The sequence below is a fragment of the Equus quagga genome, chromosome 20, assembly GCF_021613505.1.
Source record: "Equus quagga isolate Etosha38 chromosome 20, UCLA_HA_Equagga_1.0, whole genome shotgun sequence".
In the NCBI taxonomy this organism is placed as follows: domain Eukaryota; kingdom Metazoa; phylum Chordata; class Mammalia; order Perissodactyla; family Equidae; genus Equus; species Equus quagga.
Window position 1 is genome coordinate 31,471,304 of NC_060286.1, and position 21,457 is coordinate 31,492,760.

The window sequence follows — 21,457 nt, forward strand, 5'->3', positions numbered from 1 at the left end:
AGAAGCCAGAGGGCCCCAGGGAGACACAAAATCCAACTTCAGCCCACCTAGTGACTTTCCCACTATGCAGCTTCACGGAGTTTTAATGATGGCACAGCAAAGGGCTTGCCGATCACACACAACCTAGTCCTGTTGTCCCCAAATGGAAAAGGGTCTCCTGCAGAGTTAGCATTGTGAGGACAGGGCTTCATGCTGACACGTCCCCAAAGCCTTTTGGAAATCACACATTGATGCTCAACGTTGCTGTGTAAACTCCCACATCCAGCCCCTGTGCTTTGGGAAAAGACGTCCTTAGCACACCATGTTGACAGTGGTGATCTGACGCTCGTCAGAACCTGAGACTGGCAGCCATCCCAAAAGCACGGAGTAGGGAGCATACTAACAGTGTAGTCCTCTGTGCTGAGTAGTTTGGGAACTGTGGATCTAGGCCAACTCAGCTTATAGATGAATTACTGAACAAACACATTGGATAAACACAGTGGGCTCACAAGAGAAAGTTTATTGAACTGAATGGAGAAATCTGAGTGGCAGAGAGAGGCAGGAATTTGCCCAAGGTCACAGAGTTGGCTAGTGACCAGGTTAGCTCTAGAACCCAGAGCCCCTAACACCAAGTTCAGCGCTCTGTGCACCACCCAAGCTTTCACTCTATTAACCCTCTCTGTGCAACAGATAGCTTGTTCATCAACTCATACAGAAACCAAGAGGCAGTCACCCCCTCCCCTGCCTCCCACAGCACTTCGTATAGACGACATATGCCACGTTGTGCAACTACTTTCTTTTTTAAAGATTGGCACCTGAGTTAACATCTGTTGCCAATCTTCTTTTTTTCTCCTTCCTCTCCTCAAAGCCCCCTCAGTACCTAGTTGTATATTCTAGTTTGCAGGTCCTTCTGGCTCTGCTATGTGGGACACCACCTCAGCATGGCCTGATGAGCCGTGCCATGTCTGCACGTGGGATCTGAACCAGCAAAACCCCAGGCCGCCAAAACACAGCATGTGAACTTAACCACTCAGCCACAGGGCCAGCCCCTGTGCAACCACTTTATATGCTGACTTCTCCCACCAGACTAGAATCATCCAGATGCCTAGTACAAAGCCTGATTATAAGCATGAAATCAATATTTGCTGAATAAATGAGTTATGAGAAAGTTTTGGGCGCCATACAGGCCTGGTATCATTACTTTATTACTTATCCATATTATTTCAGAGAAACAACGCTTCTTCAATATAAACTGATCTCTAAGGATGGGGGGGGAACCGTGAAAATAAGGCAAAGAACCAGAGATAATGAATGTAGAGTTAATCAAGACAGATACTTAAGTAAAAGCCTTCCAACAGTCCTCCAATTACGCGTGTCATTGCTTCTGGTCAGTCTGCATTCTCTACACATAATATCCATGCTAACAAATGGGATCGGGTCCTTTGCTCACCAGGAAAGATCTGTGTGGATTGCATAGATGGCTATAATACCAAGCAGCAGGTACCTCAAACTAGCGTCCACAGACTCATTCAAAGACTAAAATTCAAGGACATTCTGAGTAATTAATGAAGTAAAAATCTGATAGGTTTAAGCCTATTTTCAAAGGTCGCAAAGTGAAATTAAAACATTTAGTATATACCAGTGACTCGAAATAACACACATGAAGGAAAATGAATCCCACATAAGTGGCACAACTTCATGGCCATTTCCAATAACTCAGAGTCCTTGAAGAACAAGTGACGCAATGAGATGACGCAGAGAAAAGAGCATCAGACCAAGAGGCAGCAGACCTGGGCTCTCCACCCAGAGACATGGGTTTTCAGCAGGTCGCCTGCAATATCTGGACCTCAGATTCTTCATCTATAAGCCTATAACCATCTTCCAAGATCCCAGGGAAGAAACCCCTATCAAAGAATTATAGGGAATGCCATCAGCAAATAACATCTGTGCTCGAGATCACTTTAACAGAAGTGACAGACTATGAGGTGTTACCTACAACTAAGCAAATTTCACAGGGCAGGAGTCAGTTCTCCCCTGTCACTTGAACCACATCTTGGTCCACCAACTGTAAAACACTCCTTGGTCAGCACCTTCAGTGCTAAGACTTTGGTTTCCTCTCTTCCTTTGGTTAACTCTTGATAACAGGGTGGCAATGACGACAACAACAGGAAGCAAGGTGGCTGTTGGCCACTGAAGGTAGACAGAGGCAGCTGTCTGGGCAAAGCCAGTGTTATACTGGATTGAAAGAACTAGGAAGCAGTGCTCTTCCTAATTAGAGAAAGCTACTCACACAGGGTACACAAACTTTAGTAACAGTAAATAGTCAAGTGCTCCAAAAACGCTGAACCTAAGTTTATCATAAAATACGTGAATTGGTGGCTTATGGCTTGTCCATTCTCTCATAAGGTATTTCAAGAGTATCTACCATTATGCCAGAAAACATGCTGGTCCCAGGGGATGCAAAAATGGCTACCATGTGGTCCCTACCCTCCATCTCAGGGTGGGGAGGGGAGTAAAGGAAGACAGCGGCAGGGACAGATACTAAGGAGGTAAGTGCACAACAAAACAAGGGCTATAAAATAATGGGCAACATGAGGAACAAAAACTAAAATAGGAAGGGACGTTTTGGGGAAGGTTTTGCAGAAGTGCAGGTCAGCTGGATCTTCCAACGTGAGAATGCAGTGTCCAGAGGAGAAAAGGTGAGGAAGAACATTCTAGGCAGAGGGAACAGCATATGCGAGTGAAAGTCAGCATGAGAGCACACGGCCTTTTGCAGGAACAGGGAGTCCTGGGACATGGCAGAAGGACTAGAACATCAAAATAATGACAGGAGAAAAGGATGAAAAGAGAAGGCAGCTTCCTTTAAATGGTCGGGGAGAAGAAACGGGAAGGGGCAGGAGCAAAGATCAAGACGAGATTTAAGAGACACATCAAGCAAATGTCATCTGTGGACCTTCTCTGGATTCTAACTTGAACAAAGTACTGCTGATTTTTTTTTTTAACAATCAGATAAATTCTAAAACAGACTGCATTTTGGATGATAGTAGACTAGAATCATGGTTAATTTATTTTTAGGAGTGATAATGGTTTTGTGGTTGTGTGTGTGTGAGAGTTCTTATGTCTTAGAGATATATTCTGTAATATTTGCACATACAATGATACAATACCTAGGATTTGCTTTAAAATAATCCAGCAAGTGGGGTGACAAGGAGCAGGGGGACATAAGATGAAACAAGATGGGTGACATGTTAATGGTACATCTTATGTGTGGACTCCCATGATGGCTACACTGTACATTATAGTCCATTATACAACAGTATTGAAATCTTCCACAATAAAAATCCTAAGTAAGGCAGACCTAACAAGCCCTGCAGAGGGGTGTGAACTTGATCCTCTAAGCCTTGCTTCTCAAATTTCAGCATAAGAAGAATCATTTTGGGGACCTTGCTTAAACGTAGATGCCCCGGTAGCAACCCCCAGAAATTTTCAATCAGTAAGTGTGGGCTAAGGCCCAGAAATGTGCATTTCTTTCTTTCTTTTTTTTCTTCTTCTCCCCAAAGCCCGCTGGTACATAGCTGTATATTCTAGTTGTGCGTGCCTCTGGTTGTGGCATGTGGGATGCTGCCTCAACATGACTTGATGAGCGGTGCCATGTCCGCGCCCAGGATCCGAACCGGCGAAACCCTGGGCCGCCGAAGTGGAGCGCACCAACTTAACCACTCGACCACGGGGCCGGCCCCTGCATTTCTAATAAACACCCTTGATTACTCCGAAGCTGGTGGTCAGAGCCACACTGTGAGACAAACCACTCCAGGTAATAGGAACCACAGAAGGGCTGTGACAAAACGGGTGTATGTACTAAATGAGCCCTCGGCGGCCCTGTATTAGCTGGACTCGAGGGGTGATGGTAAAGTGGAAAGAGGAAGGGTTAAGATGCCAGCACACAATGAAGATCAGTGGCAGTGGGGTTAGAGAGGAAAGGACAGCCGGAGAGACATTTAGAAGGCAGAATCAAGGGCCTTTTTGCAACTGACTGGGTACAGAGTTGAAGAAAAGGGAAGCATGAGGGATGAGCCCATTGTCCCCCAAGGACCAGGTCTTACACCTCTTTGGGTCCCCACAGTACCCTAGCCCAATGCCCTCCACACTTCAAGAACTCGGCATGGCTGATGAACAAAGGAACAAATAAAGTCACCTACTTGACCCCGTTTCTTGCAGAACAAATGTTTAACGTTACTGTGTTTACCTACAATGCCAAAGGGAAAAAGATGTTGCCATCTGAAACAGGAAAAATCCACCCCAACACCAAAAAATGACCAAATCCAAAGGGCAGTGCCAGGGGGATGGGCCACTCATTTATGCGTGTGAACTCCAGAGTGATCAACATATTAACAGGGTGGTGGCACCAACCAATAAAAACAATGGTCAATGAAAACAAGACCCATTCAAAAGCAATAAGAGCAAAACACTTACAACCAACGATGAGCTGCAGAATGTTTTTTTGTTTGTTTGTTTGTTTGTATACAAATCTGGTCCAAGTTGGTTAAACGTATGGAAAATCAATCATGCAGTGACAGCTGTGGCCTTTTTCTCCATAAATTTCTGGGCAGCAGGGAGTTGTGCTGTGCAGAACAGAGGTGCTCAAAAACCCTCTAAGACATCAGCAGGATCACTTGCCTCCTGCTTTGTATCTGTGTGTGTGTCGTGCCTACAATCAGAAATGTCTAAGGGCTCCCCACCACCTTCAGAGCACAGTCCAGACTCCTCGGCGTGGCACTCAAGACCCCAGAGCCCAGCTCAATCGACCTTCCCAAATCTTTTCCCCTGTCTCACAGGGGCCCTCTACTTCAGCCAACTGGGGTCAAGGAAAAGCAAGGAAGTCCCAGATCTTGGTTCAATATCTGGCCATGTCACCTTAGCAAGCCACTGAATTTCTCTGAGCCTCAGTTTCCCCACCTGTACAAAGAACATAAGATCTACTTTACATTCTTTGGGAAGCTGTTAAGATCATGGACACAAATGCCACACAGGATTCTAAACAGCCCCCAATGAGGACTGTGAAAACGTCAATTTCCATTTTCACACTAAGTCTTCCCCCATATGCATTCCCACCGCCGTGTCCAAGCTAACCCTGATGACCCAAATGACCTCCTCTCTCCCCGTACCAGCCCCCATCCTGGCCATCCTGAAGGATCCAGCAGATGAAATTCTGTCTCCTCTCCAGGATTCCTCCCCTGGTTCTGCTAATCCTTGGGGATCATTTTCTCCTCTGAATTTCCAAACCATGTGATCCTGGCCATTGGCCAACCCCTCGACAATTGGCAAATGCCACTTTTAACCTTCCTAGTCTCTTTTTATCTTTGCCCGGACTACTCCACCCAAGTTGTGCAATCTCTTTGTATCTCCAGTCCCCAGCATAATTACATTTTTTCCCCATGTTGAAAATCTCAGTGCGATGACATGGGCTGGTACACAATGGTGAGCAAGAACTATTACCCAACCCCTTGATCTTCAAAGTCAGGACAATTTGTGTTGGTGAGCTGACATTTATTCTTGTCCAGAACGGGGGTCTAGAGTTCATAATTTTTGGTGATCTGCAACCCTGTGATTACAGGCAATTTGAGGGCTGCTGTCAGGAAGAAGTAGTCACCAAAGAAAAACCTTGCTAGTCTGGGAACCACCAGCCCCGAAACTATGGAAACGAAATGCGAGAGAGATGAAGTCATCACAGAGACGAGAAAGAAGCAGAAGGGGGCTGAGGACAGTCCCAGGGTGCTCTGGCATGTTAGTCTCCATCACCTGTGAGAGATGTTCACAGGGGACACAAAGGGAAGCAGAAAGTACAACATACTCAAAAGTTCCTTATTACTTTTATTTTATTATTCAAATGTTTTGGAAAGACCAAATGCTTTCCAGAAAATTTTTTGTTGCAGGCATGTTTCAAGCCCAAGCCCCACCCGAGATGAAGGGACAGTCCCAGCAGCCATCTTGACCCAGGGGACCGTGCCCCAGTTTTGACCAGGGCTGAACATCTAATTCAGGAGGAACAAGTCTGTGTGTCTGGAACTAGGACAAAGACGTGCACAGAGATGATGGGGCCGACGTCGCTGGGCACTGGGGTCATCACATCACAGGCATTGGGGCCAACACTCCACCACATCAAGCCAATGGTGTGAGGAAGCAGAATCAAGAGCCACACAGAGGAAGGCAGGCTGCAAAGAGGCGACTCAAAGAGATCTCCAGAGAAAGGCAGGGCTGAGGGTCCATGTGGCGGCAGAGGGACAGAGGGAGCGGTTCCGGTCACCGAGGGCCCGACATGTGCTTTGTTCCTCCTCCCACCGGTCCGTGCGAGTGATTATGTCCTTGGAACAAGCCCTCTTTTACTTAAGCCAACTGGGTGGCTTTCTTTTCCTTGCAACCAACTGTGGCCTGATACGACATTCTCCTTTAAGTGAAACTAAATAAATTCCACCAAGAGATCCCTCTTATAACCTATCTCAACTGACAGCAGCTACTTCTGTCTGATTTATTACCTCTGTAAGCCTTCCTTCTGGTGAGGGAGGGGACGCGATCTCTGTTAAAGCAGGACTGATTTTACTCTGGCAGGGCCAGTGTGCACAGCCCGACATTACAGCCCCTCCACGATGCATCTAAACTAGTCTGGTCAGCCACCACATCAGCAACTCCGTTGCTAAGGCAACTGCTTACTTTCCATATCAACTGCAAACTCGTTGCTATGGAGACACATATACAAGAAAAATTCCTCTCTCCAGCCAGGGACCAGATGGCAGGGAACTCGCCGAAGTCATGGGTTAGGGGGCTTTACTAAATGGGATGTTTACTAGAGTGCATTTCTCTCATCATATCGGAGATACCACTGGCCCTGAGCACATTTAGAAGTTACGCCCTCATTACAAACAGGAAAGGTTTGTTCTCTGCCTGCAAAACTACAGGCAGTAACTACAATAACTACAGGTAAGTTATTTTTGAAATAATTCTGAGTTTCTCCCTCTAAATATAAACTTCTTCTGTTTTTATTTGCCATGCTGAATATACTCCAAAATCAATTCTCTAGTCAAACACTAAGGGATATATAATCTCCTACAAGAATTGAAAGCCAGGTGTGATGTCACCTCTTTCTGATGGAGAGGTAATCCAGAAGTTCTCTTTAGTCTTCCACTAAGCACTAATGCATCCCAGATTTCTATCTTTACTCTGACTTCTCTACTGAGCTTGAAACTCAAATATTAAACTTCCAACTTGATAGCTCCACTTAGATGTTCAAAAGCCATCTCAAATTTAAAATGGTCAAAACAGAATTTTTGCTCTAATCCCCATCCTACTTCCCAACCCAGATTTCCCATACACCTTCACCTCCAAACCCCAATCCTAATCTAAGGGAGCATCATGTCCACCATCTCTAACCTGCACCACTGGAACACTCCCAAACAGATGTTTCCCCCTTCTGTCCCTTTAAACATCTCATTCTCCCCTCTTTCATATACTTCCTGCAGGCCTTCTTTTTGTTCCTTGGACATTTCAAGCTGTTGCTACCTCAGGGCCTTTGCACTTGTTGTTCTTTCTGTCCCAGGTCTTTGCATGGCTGCAGCCCTCTTGCCATTCAAGGTATGTCTCAGTCAGGTCCTCTGGGAAGCCTCCCACCCCCCTCCCCACCCATCTTGAGTACATTATCCTGTTTTATATTCTTTATTGCATGAATCGCTATCTGATACGTTATCTATACGTCTCCATGTATAGATCTACTATTTAACATGTGCCTCCCCGCCATCCCGCCCTGTGGATGTCACAGGTCACCACCATATCCTCAGCACCCAGAACAGTGCCTGGCACTCCACAAATACGTGTGGCACAAACGAACCGCTGCTGAAAATGCTTCTAAAATGACTGAAGCTACTTCTTTTTGGAAATGCAGAGTCTAATTTTTACTTTGCAATGTAAGGCTTCTGCAGGGTCTCAGAGCCATGGCTATGAATGCCAGCTCTCACTTTACATGACTGCATCTCTGGAAGTTTCTAGAAGGAACTCAGCATTCCCTAAAGTATTCCAGGAGTACTTACTTTGACTCTGTACCCCAGCTCTGTGCCCCACTGCCTCTACTCCAATTCCAGGAGACTTTGGATATTTTTTCCTCCGCTATGGCAATGACTGGATCAGTGCTCACGTGACTTGGCCTTTTATTCCAAAAACAAAGTATGTCCAAATGTTCTGCTGGCTGTTTTCTGTCTCACGACATTAGTTAAATCGCTTATTGGACCTGTCCCTACAGGAGCACAGGCCCAGCTTTCTATCAGGCACTTCATGGAGCTCCAATAACTGGAAGGCAATGCTGACCTGGACCCCACTGGGCCCAGAGGGGAATCCCACACACCCTGCGGGGACGAAAGGAAGAGAAGGAAGGGTAAGCGAGCGCCCCTCCCTCTGAGCAGCAGCACAGTCCCTCTGCCTGTATTTATTGGTCTCCTGCTGAGTTCACAAGCAAAGAGACTCACATAGCAACACATACGCACACACACAAATCAAAGACTTCATTCTGTTCTTGGAACTGCCTGGAACCTCAACACAGCAAACCATCCAGTTATTATTAAAAGAACGACTCTGCACTACTCTCTATCTTCGGCCATATACCTCCTTGCTTTTCTTCTTATCATACTTGGCACAGACCACATCTTCACCTCTATCAAGCTATTGCTTTTGAAGATATTAAATGCAATTTAACCAGAATATGCGGAAGCAAAACTTTAGTTAACTGGACTGTTTAAAGAAAATGGGTCAACATCTCCGCTTTACTTAAGTTACTGGAGCAATGTGAAATTTTCCCCTTAGCATCCCAGCTCCCCCACCAGCTCCTCATACTTATTTACATAACCTCCCCGATCACTCATCTCTCCTTCCTTTTCTCTGATACTGTTCCAACATACCCCTTGGGTCCAGCAACCTACATCTCCCGAGCATCTAGGCCTCTGTGGCAGAAAATCCTACGCTTGCTTAGTAACAGAACCAACATTTTATTTGGGAGTTTTTTTCCCAGCCTTCTTTGCAGCCAAGAGGGGTCATACGACCAGGCTCTAAGCAATAAAATGAAAGCACAGTATGGGGTTTCTGGAAAAGCTCCTTAAAATTGATACCTCAATGGAACCCCCTTTGTCTTTCCTTCCACGCCTCTTTCCTGCTTCCTAGAATGAGAACAACCTGGCTGATGCCATCTTGGACCATGAGAAGACTCTGAATGGAAACCAGCAGCGCATGAAGAACAGGAGAGCAGGAAGGCAGACGGAATGCGGGTCTCCGTCCAATTCTCCAAGACTCACTTTATGTGACCCAGAGATACACTTCTAGTTGTTTAATTCACTGTTATTTGGATTTTCTACAGTAACCAGTAAAACCTCATCCTAAGAAATCCATTCTTGGAGGTCTCATGCTCATTCCCACACCAGAAGAATGCTTTGTTAACAATTTATTCAAGCTCTCCCCCATAAGGAATATTCATAACTGGCCTGTTGCCATCTTTTCTCTCAGCTCCAAACGCCCCTTTGGGGAAGGGAAGTCTCCTCAAATAACACCGATCACTTATTGATCTGGAACGCTTCCTAAACCTGTAGTACTTTATTCTTTTTTATTTTTATTATGCCTCCTGTTTCCGTGGAATATCAGCTCCTAAAAGGCAACAACCCAATCTCACTTTTTATTTTAATCTTCGACATCACCAAATAATTCTACTGAATAAAGCAATAGGCAGAGGGCCCTGGAAGTCCTCAAAATTGTAGGTAATGAGATACTGATGGCCTACAAACAGGGAGGCATCCCGCAGGAACGACCTGAGGAAATTCCTACAGTCTGAAAACTTCAGGCCAGTATTGCAGCAAATGTGGCCAAAGGATGAATTCTTACAGGGCCAGTTATATGTAGCCATTTAGAGAAGCGGCAAGTAAGTGAAAAGCAACAAGGCGGGGAACAGAAATAAAACACTTAAAGGGGGCCATGAAACCCAAATCTGTAAAAAGACCTGTCTAATAAACAAACTGTCATCAAAACAAACATTATATTAGCCTTTAAAAATATATATTTTCATCTTCTTTTTCAAGTGCAAAAAACATCCATTGAGAAGGCAGTGGGATTTTCTACAAAGGCTAAAACTTGTTCCATCATCTTGCCAAAGCTTGAGAGCGTTAAGATGACCAAGGGCTCCATGAGAGAGTATGCATTAATCCTACAACCCACCACTCATTGTGAAAGAAGCAAAACCCATGACTTTCAAGTAGGAGGTCAGTGGGCCAACTTCCTGTATTATTTACTGCAGAGAATTACCCTGCCGCTAAAGTGATTTCAAAGGGAAATCCCAAAGCCTCTGCAGCTCAACAGGCAAGGTTCTGAGAACAATTTCTTGCTGGTTGGATACTCGGGCAGCATATCAACGAAGAAGCATCTCATGGACCTACCCAGGTACCACGAAGCCCTCTCAAAGAGAACGCCACATTCCTGAACAGTTAATGGGGGGTGATGCTGGACAGATACGCCGAGGGGCCCCTCAGGTCCAGAAGAACCAAGCTTTCCAGAAGACTTGCAGAGCCTCAGCAAGGTCAGTAGGGGAGTCACTGCAGGGACTGGAAAAGCAGTGCATCCTTGAAACAGCAGAGCCAGAAAAGCAATGATGTGAGAAAGAGGAAACAGATAAATAAAAGGGAGAGAGAGGGGCCAGCCCGGTGGCGCAGCGGTGAAGGTCGCACACTCCGCTTCGGCGGCCCGGGGTTCACCAGTTTGGATCCCGGGTGCAGACCTACACACAACTTGGCAAGCCATGCTGTGGCAGGCGTCCCGCATATAAAAAACAGAGGAAGATGGGCACGGATGTTAGCTCAGGGCCAGTCTTCCTCAGCAAAAAGAGGAGGATTGGCAGCAGATGTCAGCTCGGGGCTGATCTTCCTCAAAAAAAAAAAAAGGGGGCAGAGAGCCTGAAAGAAGGGCTTCTGCTGGTAAGTTCCACTGGCTGCAAGGAAAGTCTATGGATAGGGCTTACTGGACCGCAAATGCCTTCTAGGCTGTGGCCACAACACATCCAATTCTGTATCCTTTTAGGACACAGGATCGTAAGTATAGTAGGTACTGACCACAGCAGGTACTTTGAAAAGTTTGTTGAATGAATGAATGAGCAAACAATAAACAGCAGGCAAAAGCAAGCAACAGAAATGTCCCAAAGCCAAGGCATCCAACGCCTGGAAGAATCAGGACGGAGCAGCGTCTGGAAGGAGGAAATGGGCAGGATCAGTGGGGCAGCATGGCCAAGAGCGGTACATAGATTTCCGGGGATCACAGAAGATGCTGGTAAGAATCACTTCCTATTCCGGGGCCTGTGACGTGGGGTATGTTTAGTCCAGGCCCCTCAGAACCCTGGCAAAGTCTCACCCTTCTGAGGCCACACAGTCTACAGCACTGACAACAGAAAGCAGCCTGCTAGGCGGCGGGCAACAGTAAGAGCTGGGCTCCTGCTGCAGTGGTGGCAGCCCCCGCTCTGGGATGAACAGCATCGGCACTTGTCCCAGAGACCACGGAAGAATCTTGTACACCTCATCACATTTTTGCATGTCCCACCACCCAACACTATCCTGAATTTTAGGAATTTACCCATCAGGACCCGACTGCAATAGTCTTTCAAAGAGCTTTAGTTATCCTCCCAAAATAAATAAATAAATAAGTCCTCTCTTCTTCCCCAAATGACCGTCAATTAAATACATCTGTCGACTAATGTCAACTGGGAAAGGGAAATGCTCTTGATTGTGTGTTTTTACCACCAAGAGGAGAGAATGAGAGGCAAGTGCGCATGTGGGGGTGCTGCCACAGAAGAGGGGCTGCCTCATTTTCAAAACTGCCTTTGAAAGAGAATCTCAGCCACCAGGACAGAAGAGCGAACATCAAGGGGGCCGGGAACCGGAGGGAGAACTTGTATAAACAGTGTCTATGCAGGGAGGAGGAGCTCTGAACTTGGACCAGATCTCAGTGGAGGGGCCTGGGAGGCAGAGGGCCTGGGACAGAGCCTGGAAACAGGAAGCTGAGGGCAGCAATATGCTTCATGCAAATACCACTGCTTCCCCTTTGCTGACAAAGACAGAATTTGGCCCCATCTCAACAGCACAAAAATATTCTCTATACACCTTTCTCTATCCTGCACCTCTACAGTAAATTCTAGGTTTATTTAGGTTATTTTAGTCCCCGATAACTCACGTTCATAAAATATTTTGATGAAGCACACAGAGATCACCTACAATAGCTTCTATACTGAGAAGGTGTAATCAAGCACCAGCGTTAAGAGCACACCCTTCAGAATTGGAGGGAATCCGGGTGAATTCCTGTTCCACCACTTACTAGCTGTGTAACCTCCAGCAAGTTACTTAACAACCCTGAACTTAACTCCTATCTATTTTAAGAAGGAAAATAACAGGATCCACCTCATAGGGTTGTAAAGAGGAAGAAATGGAATATTCCATAGGGAAAGCACAAAGAAGGTAGTCCCTATTATGCCCACTACTGTTGTTAGAAAATACCAGTGGATCTTTAGCATTCCTGGGTCAGAGGTCCCAGTAAGAATCTAAAAACTAAAATCTACTGAAAAAGGTCATTAAAGGGATATCCAACAAAAAGAATAAAAAAGATTCTAAAAACTAAACAAACAAAACCCTGGGATCCTCTAGGAAAATGCAATATGCATAGTCACGTGACATGGTCAATAACTTCAGCCTGTGTGCAGAGCCCGTGACACTCCAAGACGCCAAGTTAAGAAGCTCTGAGCAACTACAAACTCCTGCTTCTGGATGAGAAAAGTGAAGCCCAGGAGACCCAAGTAGCCCAGCTGGAAGCAGGTGTCCTGTCTTCCAAGCCAGTCCTCTTTCAACCATGACAAGCTGCCTATATTTATAAGCTAAAATTATAGTGAAAGCTCTCAGCCCCGGATATAATAAACAAACTTTTGTACAGTGTTTCCTTTATATGACAGCAAAGTTTTTTGCTAAAGTGGCAAGAGGGGAAGTAAAGAAAAACCACAGAAATAGAAACACACATACCTGAACCATTGTAATACAGTCTATAAAAAAGAACTGCACTTCACTTCTCATTCACAAGTACTCAGGGAAGTTAGCTGGTGCTCATCTTATAGTCCTAACTAAGACCTGTATTTAGGAGGTGTAAAACTTAATCCCAGACTTTGAAACTCTATCTTGATTGATTCGGGCAAAGGTCCTCAAAAGATGAAACTGCAAGATGAAAGGCTCATGGGGAACTTTGCAGAGGAGGGAGCAGCCGACCCCACGTGAACCCACAGCTCAGTCTCAGGATCCATCCCCAGGAATGGGTCAACCGGGCTTCCTGATCTGAGAAGAGACAAGGCTGCCAAGAAAGTATTCTTGTGGGGAAAAAAGCCAGAAGGTGATCGAGCCTTTAGTGCTTACCTCCACCGCAGAGAAAATACAAGGGGACAGAGGAACAAGCTAAATGAAATCCCAGTGAAGCAGAGAGAATGCGGGCATTCCACAGCCCAATGGATGGGTCTCTTTATCAAGGAAGGGCATGAAAAAGCGGGGAGGGGTAGCTCTGCTGGGGATGAAAGCAGACTCAAGAAATCTAACAGCCAAATGCAGCATATATCCTACCATGGTTGGATAATTCAAACATTTTGTAAACCATCGGGGGTATCTAAATATGGACCTCATATCAGGTGATGCCAAAGAATCGCTCATTTTGTTAGGGGTGACCCCGGCAGAGTGGTTATGTAAGAAATTGTGACTTATTCTCAAGCACACCGAAATATGTTGGCATAAAATGACATGAGGTCTACGATTTGCTTCAAAATACTTAAGCAACAGCAAAACAAAAAAGAATGAATGAAATACGCAAGGCAATCCCTTGTCAACTACTGAATCTGGTCGTGAGCAACGGCAGTGACGGGTATAAAGCAACATCATACTATTCTCTCAGCTGTGTATGTTCGAAATTTTCCATGATTAAAAAATTTTTTTGAAAACCTTTATCTTTTAAAGTCCTGTAAGAGATAAAACAGAAAAAAAGAGAGAGCTAAAACGTAAGCAAAATTGTCTATTCTCTCGACTTACTCATTCATGAGAATATGTTCTTGATGAAATCTCGGCATTGGAAAGAACCCAAAGGGCATCTAGTTCAGAGATTCTCAAATCTGGCTGCCAGTCAGAACCAACTATGAAGCTTATCAATTTTCCCCAACCCACCTCAAACCTACTGAATCAGAATCTCCAGGGAGAGGCCGAGGAATGGTAATTGTTTATAAGTGCCATAGGTGATTCTGAAGCAGTCTAGCATGTTCCTTCTCCAACATCACAGGCAAGCAGTTGTCCAGCAGGTTTTGTGTTCCAGCCCCTCAGGGACAAGGATTACACAGGCTTCTGCATTCTCACAGTTATGTCAAGCTTAAAACTGTTCTACACTTTTAAAAGAATAAAAAGGGTGGGGGGTGGGGGCGGGTGGCTAACTCTGTGAATACAGCCTGCAAGGTTTCCACTCTCCCCTTCACCTGACACATTTCTCACCAACATCTGTTGCAGCTGAACCTCAGTGGGGGAGCCACAGCCAAACGAAATCCCCTGGGAAAAAACACATTTACCTGTCGAGCCGAAGGGGCATTCACCGGGCGAAGCGTCAGGGGGAATGCCTTCCCCTTTACTCAGCTAGTCAGTGTCGAAAGCTTCAAATCAATGGATCAGGGCCAGTGCCCTGGAAGTACTTGGAAGTACCTGGGAGTACCTGGGAGTCTATGCCTCTCAGCGCAGCCACCAGCTGGCCGGAGGGTAACCCAAGGAAAGAGGGGAAAAGGGGTAAGTTCACACTCCTCGCTTTGTTCTCATAGCATCACAAACACTGGAAACAAACTCCCAACCACAAAACTGACAGGCATTTGACCAAAAACACGTCAGTACAGGTCAGCATGGCTAGGAAGCCAGAACTCAACGTTTCATAAGATTAAAAATCTCCAGTCCTTAAAACCATTTTCTTTCAACAGGCGGTATCTGCAGAATGACACCCATCACCCCTGGAAAACATGACGCCCAGAGTCGGGGGATGGGGGTGGGCAAGGAGTAGATGGCGCTTTTCCCTCTGTGCCTTGATGCACACCATCCAACACCAGCTCGTCACTCCCAAGATTGATGAATAACCCTCCCAAGTCTCTCTGCACACTTTGGAGCGGCTCTTCTTTAACATCACAGAGTGTGCATTTGCTAAATGGCTTTTATGCGCACTGGTGTTATGGCAGACAGGGAGATGAGGGCATGCAGAAACCTGCAGAATCGTTTCACACCAAACTAAAAGCGCTGTTTGTTGCTTTATCGGTGACAAGCGGCTTTGGGGGGACCTGAACAGCACTTTCTTCTCTAAATGCTAACCCTGGAACTGCTTTCCAAGACTTTCTCTTTCTCAAGGACCCACCTATACGGAAGCTTTTAATACCACAGACTTGGTTCTCTACAAGAGAGCAGCGAATATTCTCTGAGTTCAAGAAATGATCTTAAAACACTCAACAGAGCCAAGCCTGGAGGCTGGTCTCCAAAGGCCCATTCTGAGAGGTGGCAGCGAGGAGGAAGACTAGCAGACACCTGGGGACAACAGCAGTGCCCTTTGATTGTTACAGTTATGTAAAAATGAGCACCCGGGGAAGGAGGGGCCCAGAACACACTCACAAATATTTGCATTTACACATGGATCCAGGCCTCACCGCCCAGTGATCACAGGCAAAGCTCCGAAGTGCCCACATCTTTCCTCTTCCCAGGCAACACTCCTTAAACCCTGCATGCCCACTCCCCATCCTGAACACTAACTCCAGGCGAACAGTAGTTGCAGACAAACGTGTCCAGTAGCAGCAAGGAATAACAGGGGCCAGCCCAGTGGCGTAGTGGTTAAGTTCACGTGTTCTGCTTCGGAAGCCCAGGGTTCATGGGTTCAGATCCCAGGAGCAGACCTACACACGACTCAACAGGCCATGCTGTGGCAGCATCCCACATACAAAATACAGGAAGACTGGCACAGATGTTAGCTCAAGGTCACTCTTTCTCAAGCAAAAAGAGGAATACTGGCAACAGATGTTAACTCAGGGCCAATCTTCCTCACCAAAAGAAAAGAAAAGAAAAGAAAAGAAAAGAAAAGAAATAAGGTTTTGCCGCTTCCTATCCACATTCTTCCATGCCAAAAACAAGCAGAATTTTCTCAGGCTGAAGACTCTACCGGAAACAGAAACATGTTTCTGGGGAGAACAAAATTAAAGGCCCCAACCCTGCACAGCTGGTGACACAACAGTGTTCCTGAGCCCAAACCTGAACTTCAAAAGGGTGAAAGCAGACCGCCAGCTGCACACCGCAGCCTTATGAACACGAAAAACAAAGCTGGGAAAGATGGGCACACAAAAACTTTGTGGAGAGAACGTTTTCCGGCAAAGAGTTTGAATTGTGGCTACGTTACTTTTCAGAAGTCCAAGTTAGGTCACGATTCTGTTTTCGAGCTGTCTGATCTTATTTCTATTGGACCTATTCTATTCCTTATAGGAAAGGTAAAGCAAATTATTAAAACTCTTCTTTTAGCAGACCATGAAGCTCAAACCGAAGGCTTTACACTGAAAATTCAATGTTTTTGAAGTCAGTCTCTAAAGGGAACCTTACTCTAATGTTTTCATAGTCGGGGAGTGTCAAAGTGGCCAAACACTTCTGTCTACACCTGATTTTAAGAGTCACCTGGGCAATTTACCCGTCTCCGCTGCTGGGTCACCCACCTGTGTCCACTCCTGGCCATTTATCCTAGAATTCTGGAGAGGCTGCCTTTCTGCAACTTAATATTCAGAAAGAAAACAAACGCCATTTTTCTCTAGCCCTTGGCGGCAATTTTCCTCAAATATACGCACACACACCTCACGGTTAATGGCTGCCCTTAAAATACAGACCTTTTGTTTGTACTCCAGACCCCAAGTGACCCACCCACACTGAGGGGTGACACTAAACCGATCAAGTGTGCAAACGAGTTCTGTGATTATGTTCAGACACCACAATGGCCAACCCTGAAATCTACCCAAACACCAAAAACGGTATTTAACTAAGACACTTAGAGAAGGGAAGCTCTTTCCAATACTCTAAACGAATGAAATCAAATCAAATCAAATGATCCATTTATAAGTGCTACTTCAGTGTGGTGGACTTACATTCCTTAGCATTTTTTTTTTAATGGAGAAAAAACAAAAATTGAAACCAGAAAAACTTGAGTTCCAGACACAGAGGCTTACCTGACTCCTCTCTTTGTCCACCTTCTTAAAACACTTATTCAAGGACAAATTATGTCTCACTGAGTTTTTCCACCCAGTAGGTGCGTTTGCAAAATACGGAAAATGTTCCAAGATCCAGTTGTAGATATCCTTGACTGGCAGGCGCTTGGCTGGGGAGTCTTCGATGGCCATAAATATGAGGCAGCTAAAGGAATAGGGGGGTTTGCAGTTGGGGTTCTGCCTGGCATCGTAGGGCATGTCAGAGTGGGCGGGGGACGGGGGGGTGTCATCGTCCAGGTCCTGGACGGGGCTGACGCTCCTAAGGACAGACTCCCCAAAGCTCTTCAGCAAGTTCTTGCTCTCGTGCAGCCAGTTCAGGTTGGTCAGCTCTTCATCTTCCATGGCCCCCTCTTCTAATCTGATGTCAGGCAGAGAAAAGTCGAGGTCATCCTCTTCCTGAAGGGCCTTGGAGAAACCGCTGCCCCGGTAGCACTGACTCAGCCCACTGGAGACACTAATTCCTGAGCTTTCTGGCTTCTTACTGGGAGGCATGACTGGACCCATTTACGTGAAGGCTCCTGGTAAACACATCACAGAGAAAAGACAAGTTGGTGAAATCCAAAACAGAAAGAGGGCTGGGCCCTCCTAATTCTTTCACCCCTCCCACTCCTGTCCCACTTCTATAGACCCCCTGCCACACAGGAACACCATCTCATGGCTCCTACACTGAGTAACACAAACCTACAATTCCACCACATAGAGATGCGCTAATAAGCAAAATCGGTGCACCGTGCATAGCATGTGGTGACCTGTGACCCCTTAAATACGAGAACTGGAAATATTGACTGCACCTTTAATATGCAAATGCATCATAAAACGAATGGGCAATTCCATAAAGGCTTCTCCCTAAATCTATGAAGACTCTCGCTGTGACCCTGGGAAAATCAGTTATTTTTTGCTGCCTCAGTTTATCTATAATACATGAATATACACACAGGTAAAATTCTTTCTAGCCTCATGACCAACACTACAAAATAAACTCAACGCACAACCCCTGTCACTTTGGGTTTTAGATCTCAGGGTTTATCCTTCTCAAGAAAAGAAAATATCTGTAAGTTTAAGGCCAGTTGTTTCAGATTAAGTCCAGCTGTTTCCATACAAAGACCATCACAACGGCCTCAGAATTAAAAGTGTGGCCATAGTGAGCATCAATTTGGTAGTGTTTTATTGGACTTTTTCCCCTCCATGATGAAAACCTCTGCAACTTTAATTACATTTGGCCAGTCTACAGAGGGATGCCATGGAATCCTGTGGATTCGAACTAGAGGAAGAAATACACAATTTTACTGGGACGCTCCACTCTGAACGAAAAACTGAGTAACTTTAGGCACCACATAAATTAATAGGAATGTGAAGATAAACCATTAACTGAAATCAGAATTGGTGCAAAAAGTTAGGAGAGCAACTGGCAGTTTCAACACAAGAAGGCAAATTCAACAAAAATCGCTACAGAATTCTATTCTGCCCTCTCCCCTGCTGCCACCACCATTTTTATCAATGACCTAGAACAGGGAGTAAAATATCTGAGAAAAGGAAATGAGGAGGTGGCAAGTCCACAAACAGAAAGACCCCCACAGATACAAAGCATGCTCAACCCCCTAGTACTGAACGTAAGATAGAAAGAACAGGAGAGATAAGGAAGAGCTCTCCCACACTCCATCTACAATGCAGGGCTCAAACAATGCACTTGGTTTAGGAAGCGTGTCAGTTTTATGCCCACCACCCTCGCCCCCCACCCCCCACCCCGGCCCCAAATCCACCTAGGAAAAAAAAAAAATGAACACATCAAAAGCAAAGGCATGATCACTCAAAATGACCATGGACAGTATACCTAAAATAAATGCCACTTCAGCTGCGGAAGCTCTAGAATGAGATTCTAGAAAGCATAACGTGGGGCCCTAAACAGCCAGTCAAGGATGTCCCCGCGAACTGCAGCACCCTCCCTCTTCCAAAAGGTAGACAAACAGAACCTGATGACAGAGAGCTGAGGGGAGCTCTCTGGAGCTGCCCTGAGAAGCCCAACTCTAAGGAGAGAAAACTTCCACCAGCATCAAAGTCGGACGCAAGCAAGGCATTCAGATCCCTCGGCTTCCTCCACAGGGAATATTCCTTTCTGTCAAAGGAGGCTAACCTACGTAGTCCATACACATTTTAAAGAATAAGCTAGTACCTTTAGGTTTGGGGGTCTAACAGAGACCAGCCTGATGCTGCTTTTTCCTTCTTTATGAACAAATCAAAGCTAGGCCTGTCTCTCTCAACGTTTCCTCAAATCTCATTAAAAAAACAAATTTTCTGGTAACCAGAAATATCCACACAGTAGAGTACAAGAGAACAAGTACCCAGCCACTTAAGTCAACTTCAGCTCCAGATGAAAGTTTTATGTCTCCTGAGCTTCCAAACAAGAAAATTATATCATGGCTGACAGTAAAGTAATTTAATTGCACTGTTGCTATGACAACATGCTGTTCTCTTTCTTTTTAATTTGCTTATTTGTCAGTAGCTTCCCAAAGGAACTAACACGCTATTCTCCATGTTGTCTTTTGTTTTAAACAAACATTGCCAGCAATACGGTTTTATTAGAAAAATGGCACTGTCAAGAAAAGAGGGTGACGGGGGGTTCAGTAGTCTTGGAGCATTTGCCTGTTTTGCGTTTGGGTGCCCCCAGCCCCTCCCACTGTTAACTGCATCCCCATAAATCCCGCGTTCTATAGCAACAGTATCAAGAGGCGCTGATCACCACAGTTCCATTTTAAAAAAACAGTTCCCAGAAACCACAGCTGAGGAGTTTTCCATTATTATACTCTAACTACATAATTCGCCAAATCTTTTTCCTCCTATTTTAGAGGGGGGAAAAAAAAGAATCCGGATCATGTGAGTCTGCAGTTAAGCAAACATTTTTAATATGCTGCCAATAAGGCTGCTCCACCAGACACGCAAATAGTTATTCACTAGTGACCTCCTTACAACTTTTCGGTTTGCTATTGGTTACGTTCCGCGCACGCACCCCCTCTTGTTGTTTTCTTATGACTTGCTGTGTTTTGTTATCTTTTTTGCTTTTTACAGACAAAATGCGGCAGGAAAGCTAGTTTCTTGCCCGCTATCAGAAGGTCTCCAAACAACTGACAAAGACATTACTGGTCCAACTCTGAACAGATGTTCAATGTGAACTTCAAAAAGTTGAGAAATCCTCCCCAAACCGAGCAGGGCAGTCGCGAGTTTGGGGGGGTCGGGTAACCCCCCTCCGCGCGCGCGCGCGCGCGCACGCACGCGCTCCACTCCCGTGTACTGTACTTGTCAAAAACATTTCAAGGGGACCTGCAGGAGCGGCGATTGGCTGCGTCCCGCGTCAATCAGCGGCGTTGCCAGGCAACCGAGAAACTGCTCTTCTCTCCGTATACAGGGCAATTGGGAGCTCGCATACCTTCACTGCCGGTCAGATGTCATAAACCTTTTATTGGCCGCACCGCGGCGAGCCTTAAAAACACATCAATAAAAGCCCGCCGTCCCCCAACTTCTCCAGGGCCCAAGGAGGCTTTCAGAGAGGGCCGGTGTGAGGAGGGGTCGGGCCTCGGGGGGTCTCAGGAGACACTCACTGCCGGTGCCAAGCCTGCACAGTTTGGGGGAGGGGGGATCTTTGTTAGGAGCCTGTTTCTCATCTTGGGGTCTCCCCTTGATTGGCACCACCTCCCCCGGCCCGGAACGGCGGGGATCCCGTCCTCCGCGGACAATACCAACTCTGTTCCTTTGGGGCGTCTTTTCGGAAATCGAAGCACCAGGAAACAGCCCGCACGTCGGGGCAGGAAACTCTTCGGACCCGGCAACTTCCCCGCTCGGGGCTCCCGTCTCCCCGCCCGGCCAGGCCCCCCATCCCGCACCCTCCCCCCGGGAACGGCGGAGTCCCTCGTCTGCCGGGAGCGGCGAGGTCGCCTCCAGGACGGCCTCGGACGAGTGCCCCCGCCCCGAGTTACCCCAGTCCCACTCGGGGGCCGGCGGGAGCGGGGAACAAACTCACCTGGCCGGAGCGGGGCTCGGGGGCGCGGGGACGCCGCTGCCCTTCAGCGGGAGCCGACAAACTTTCGTGGGCGCCCAGCGGGCATCGCTTGGTGGCCCGGCTAAGGGCGCGCGGGCGCGGCGCGGCGA

The 21,457-nt window shown here is 46.4% G+C and overlaps 1 protein-coding gene across 5 annotated transcripts in view; it reads right to left on the minus strand.

The window, feature by feature from the left end:
- Positions 1–21,457, minus strand: part of FOXN3 (forkhead box N3) — a 394,524-nt gene that overhangs the window by 210,371 nt on the left and 162,696 nt on the right. For 3 of the 5 annotated variants that reach the window (XM_046647505.1, XM_046647502.1, XM_046647506.1), the window contains exon 3: positions 17,279–17,835. In XM_046647505.1, coding sequence (XP_046503461.1) covers positions 17,279–17,821 — 543 coding nt within the window. In that variant the 5' untranslated portion in view covers positions 17,822–17,835. Of the gene's footprint in view, positions 1–17,278; positions 17,836–20,738; positions 20,762–21,329 lie in introns of those variants that run through there. The other 2 variants (XM_046647503.1, XM_046647504.1) reach the window with 2 other exon arrangements.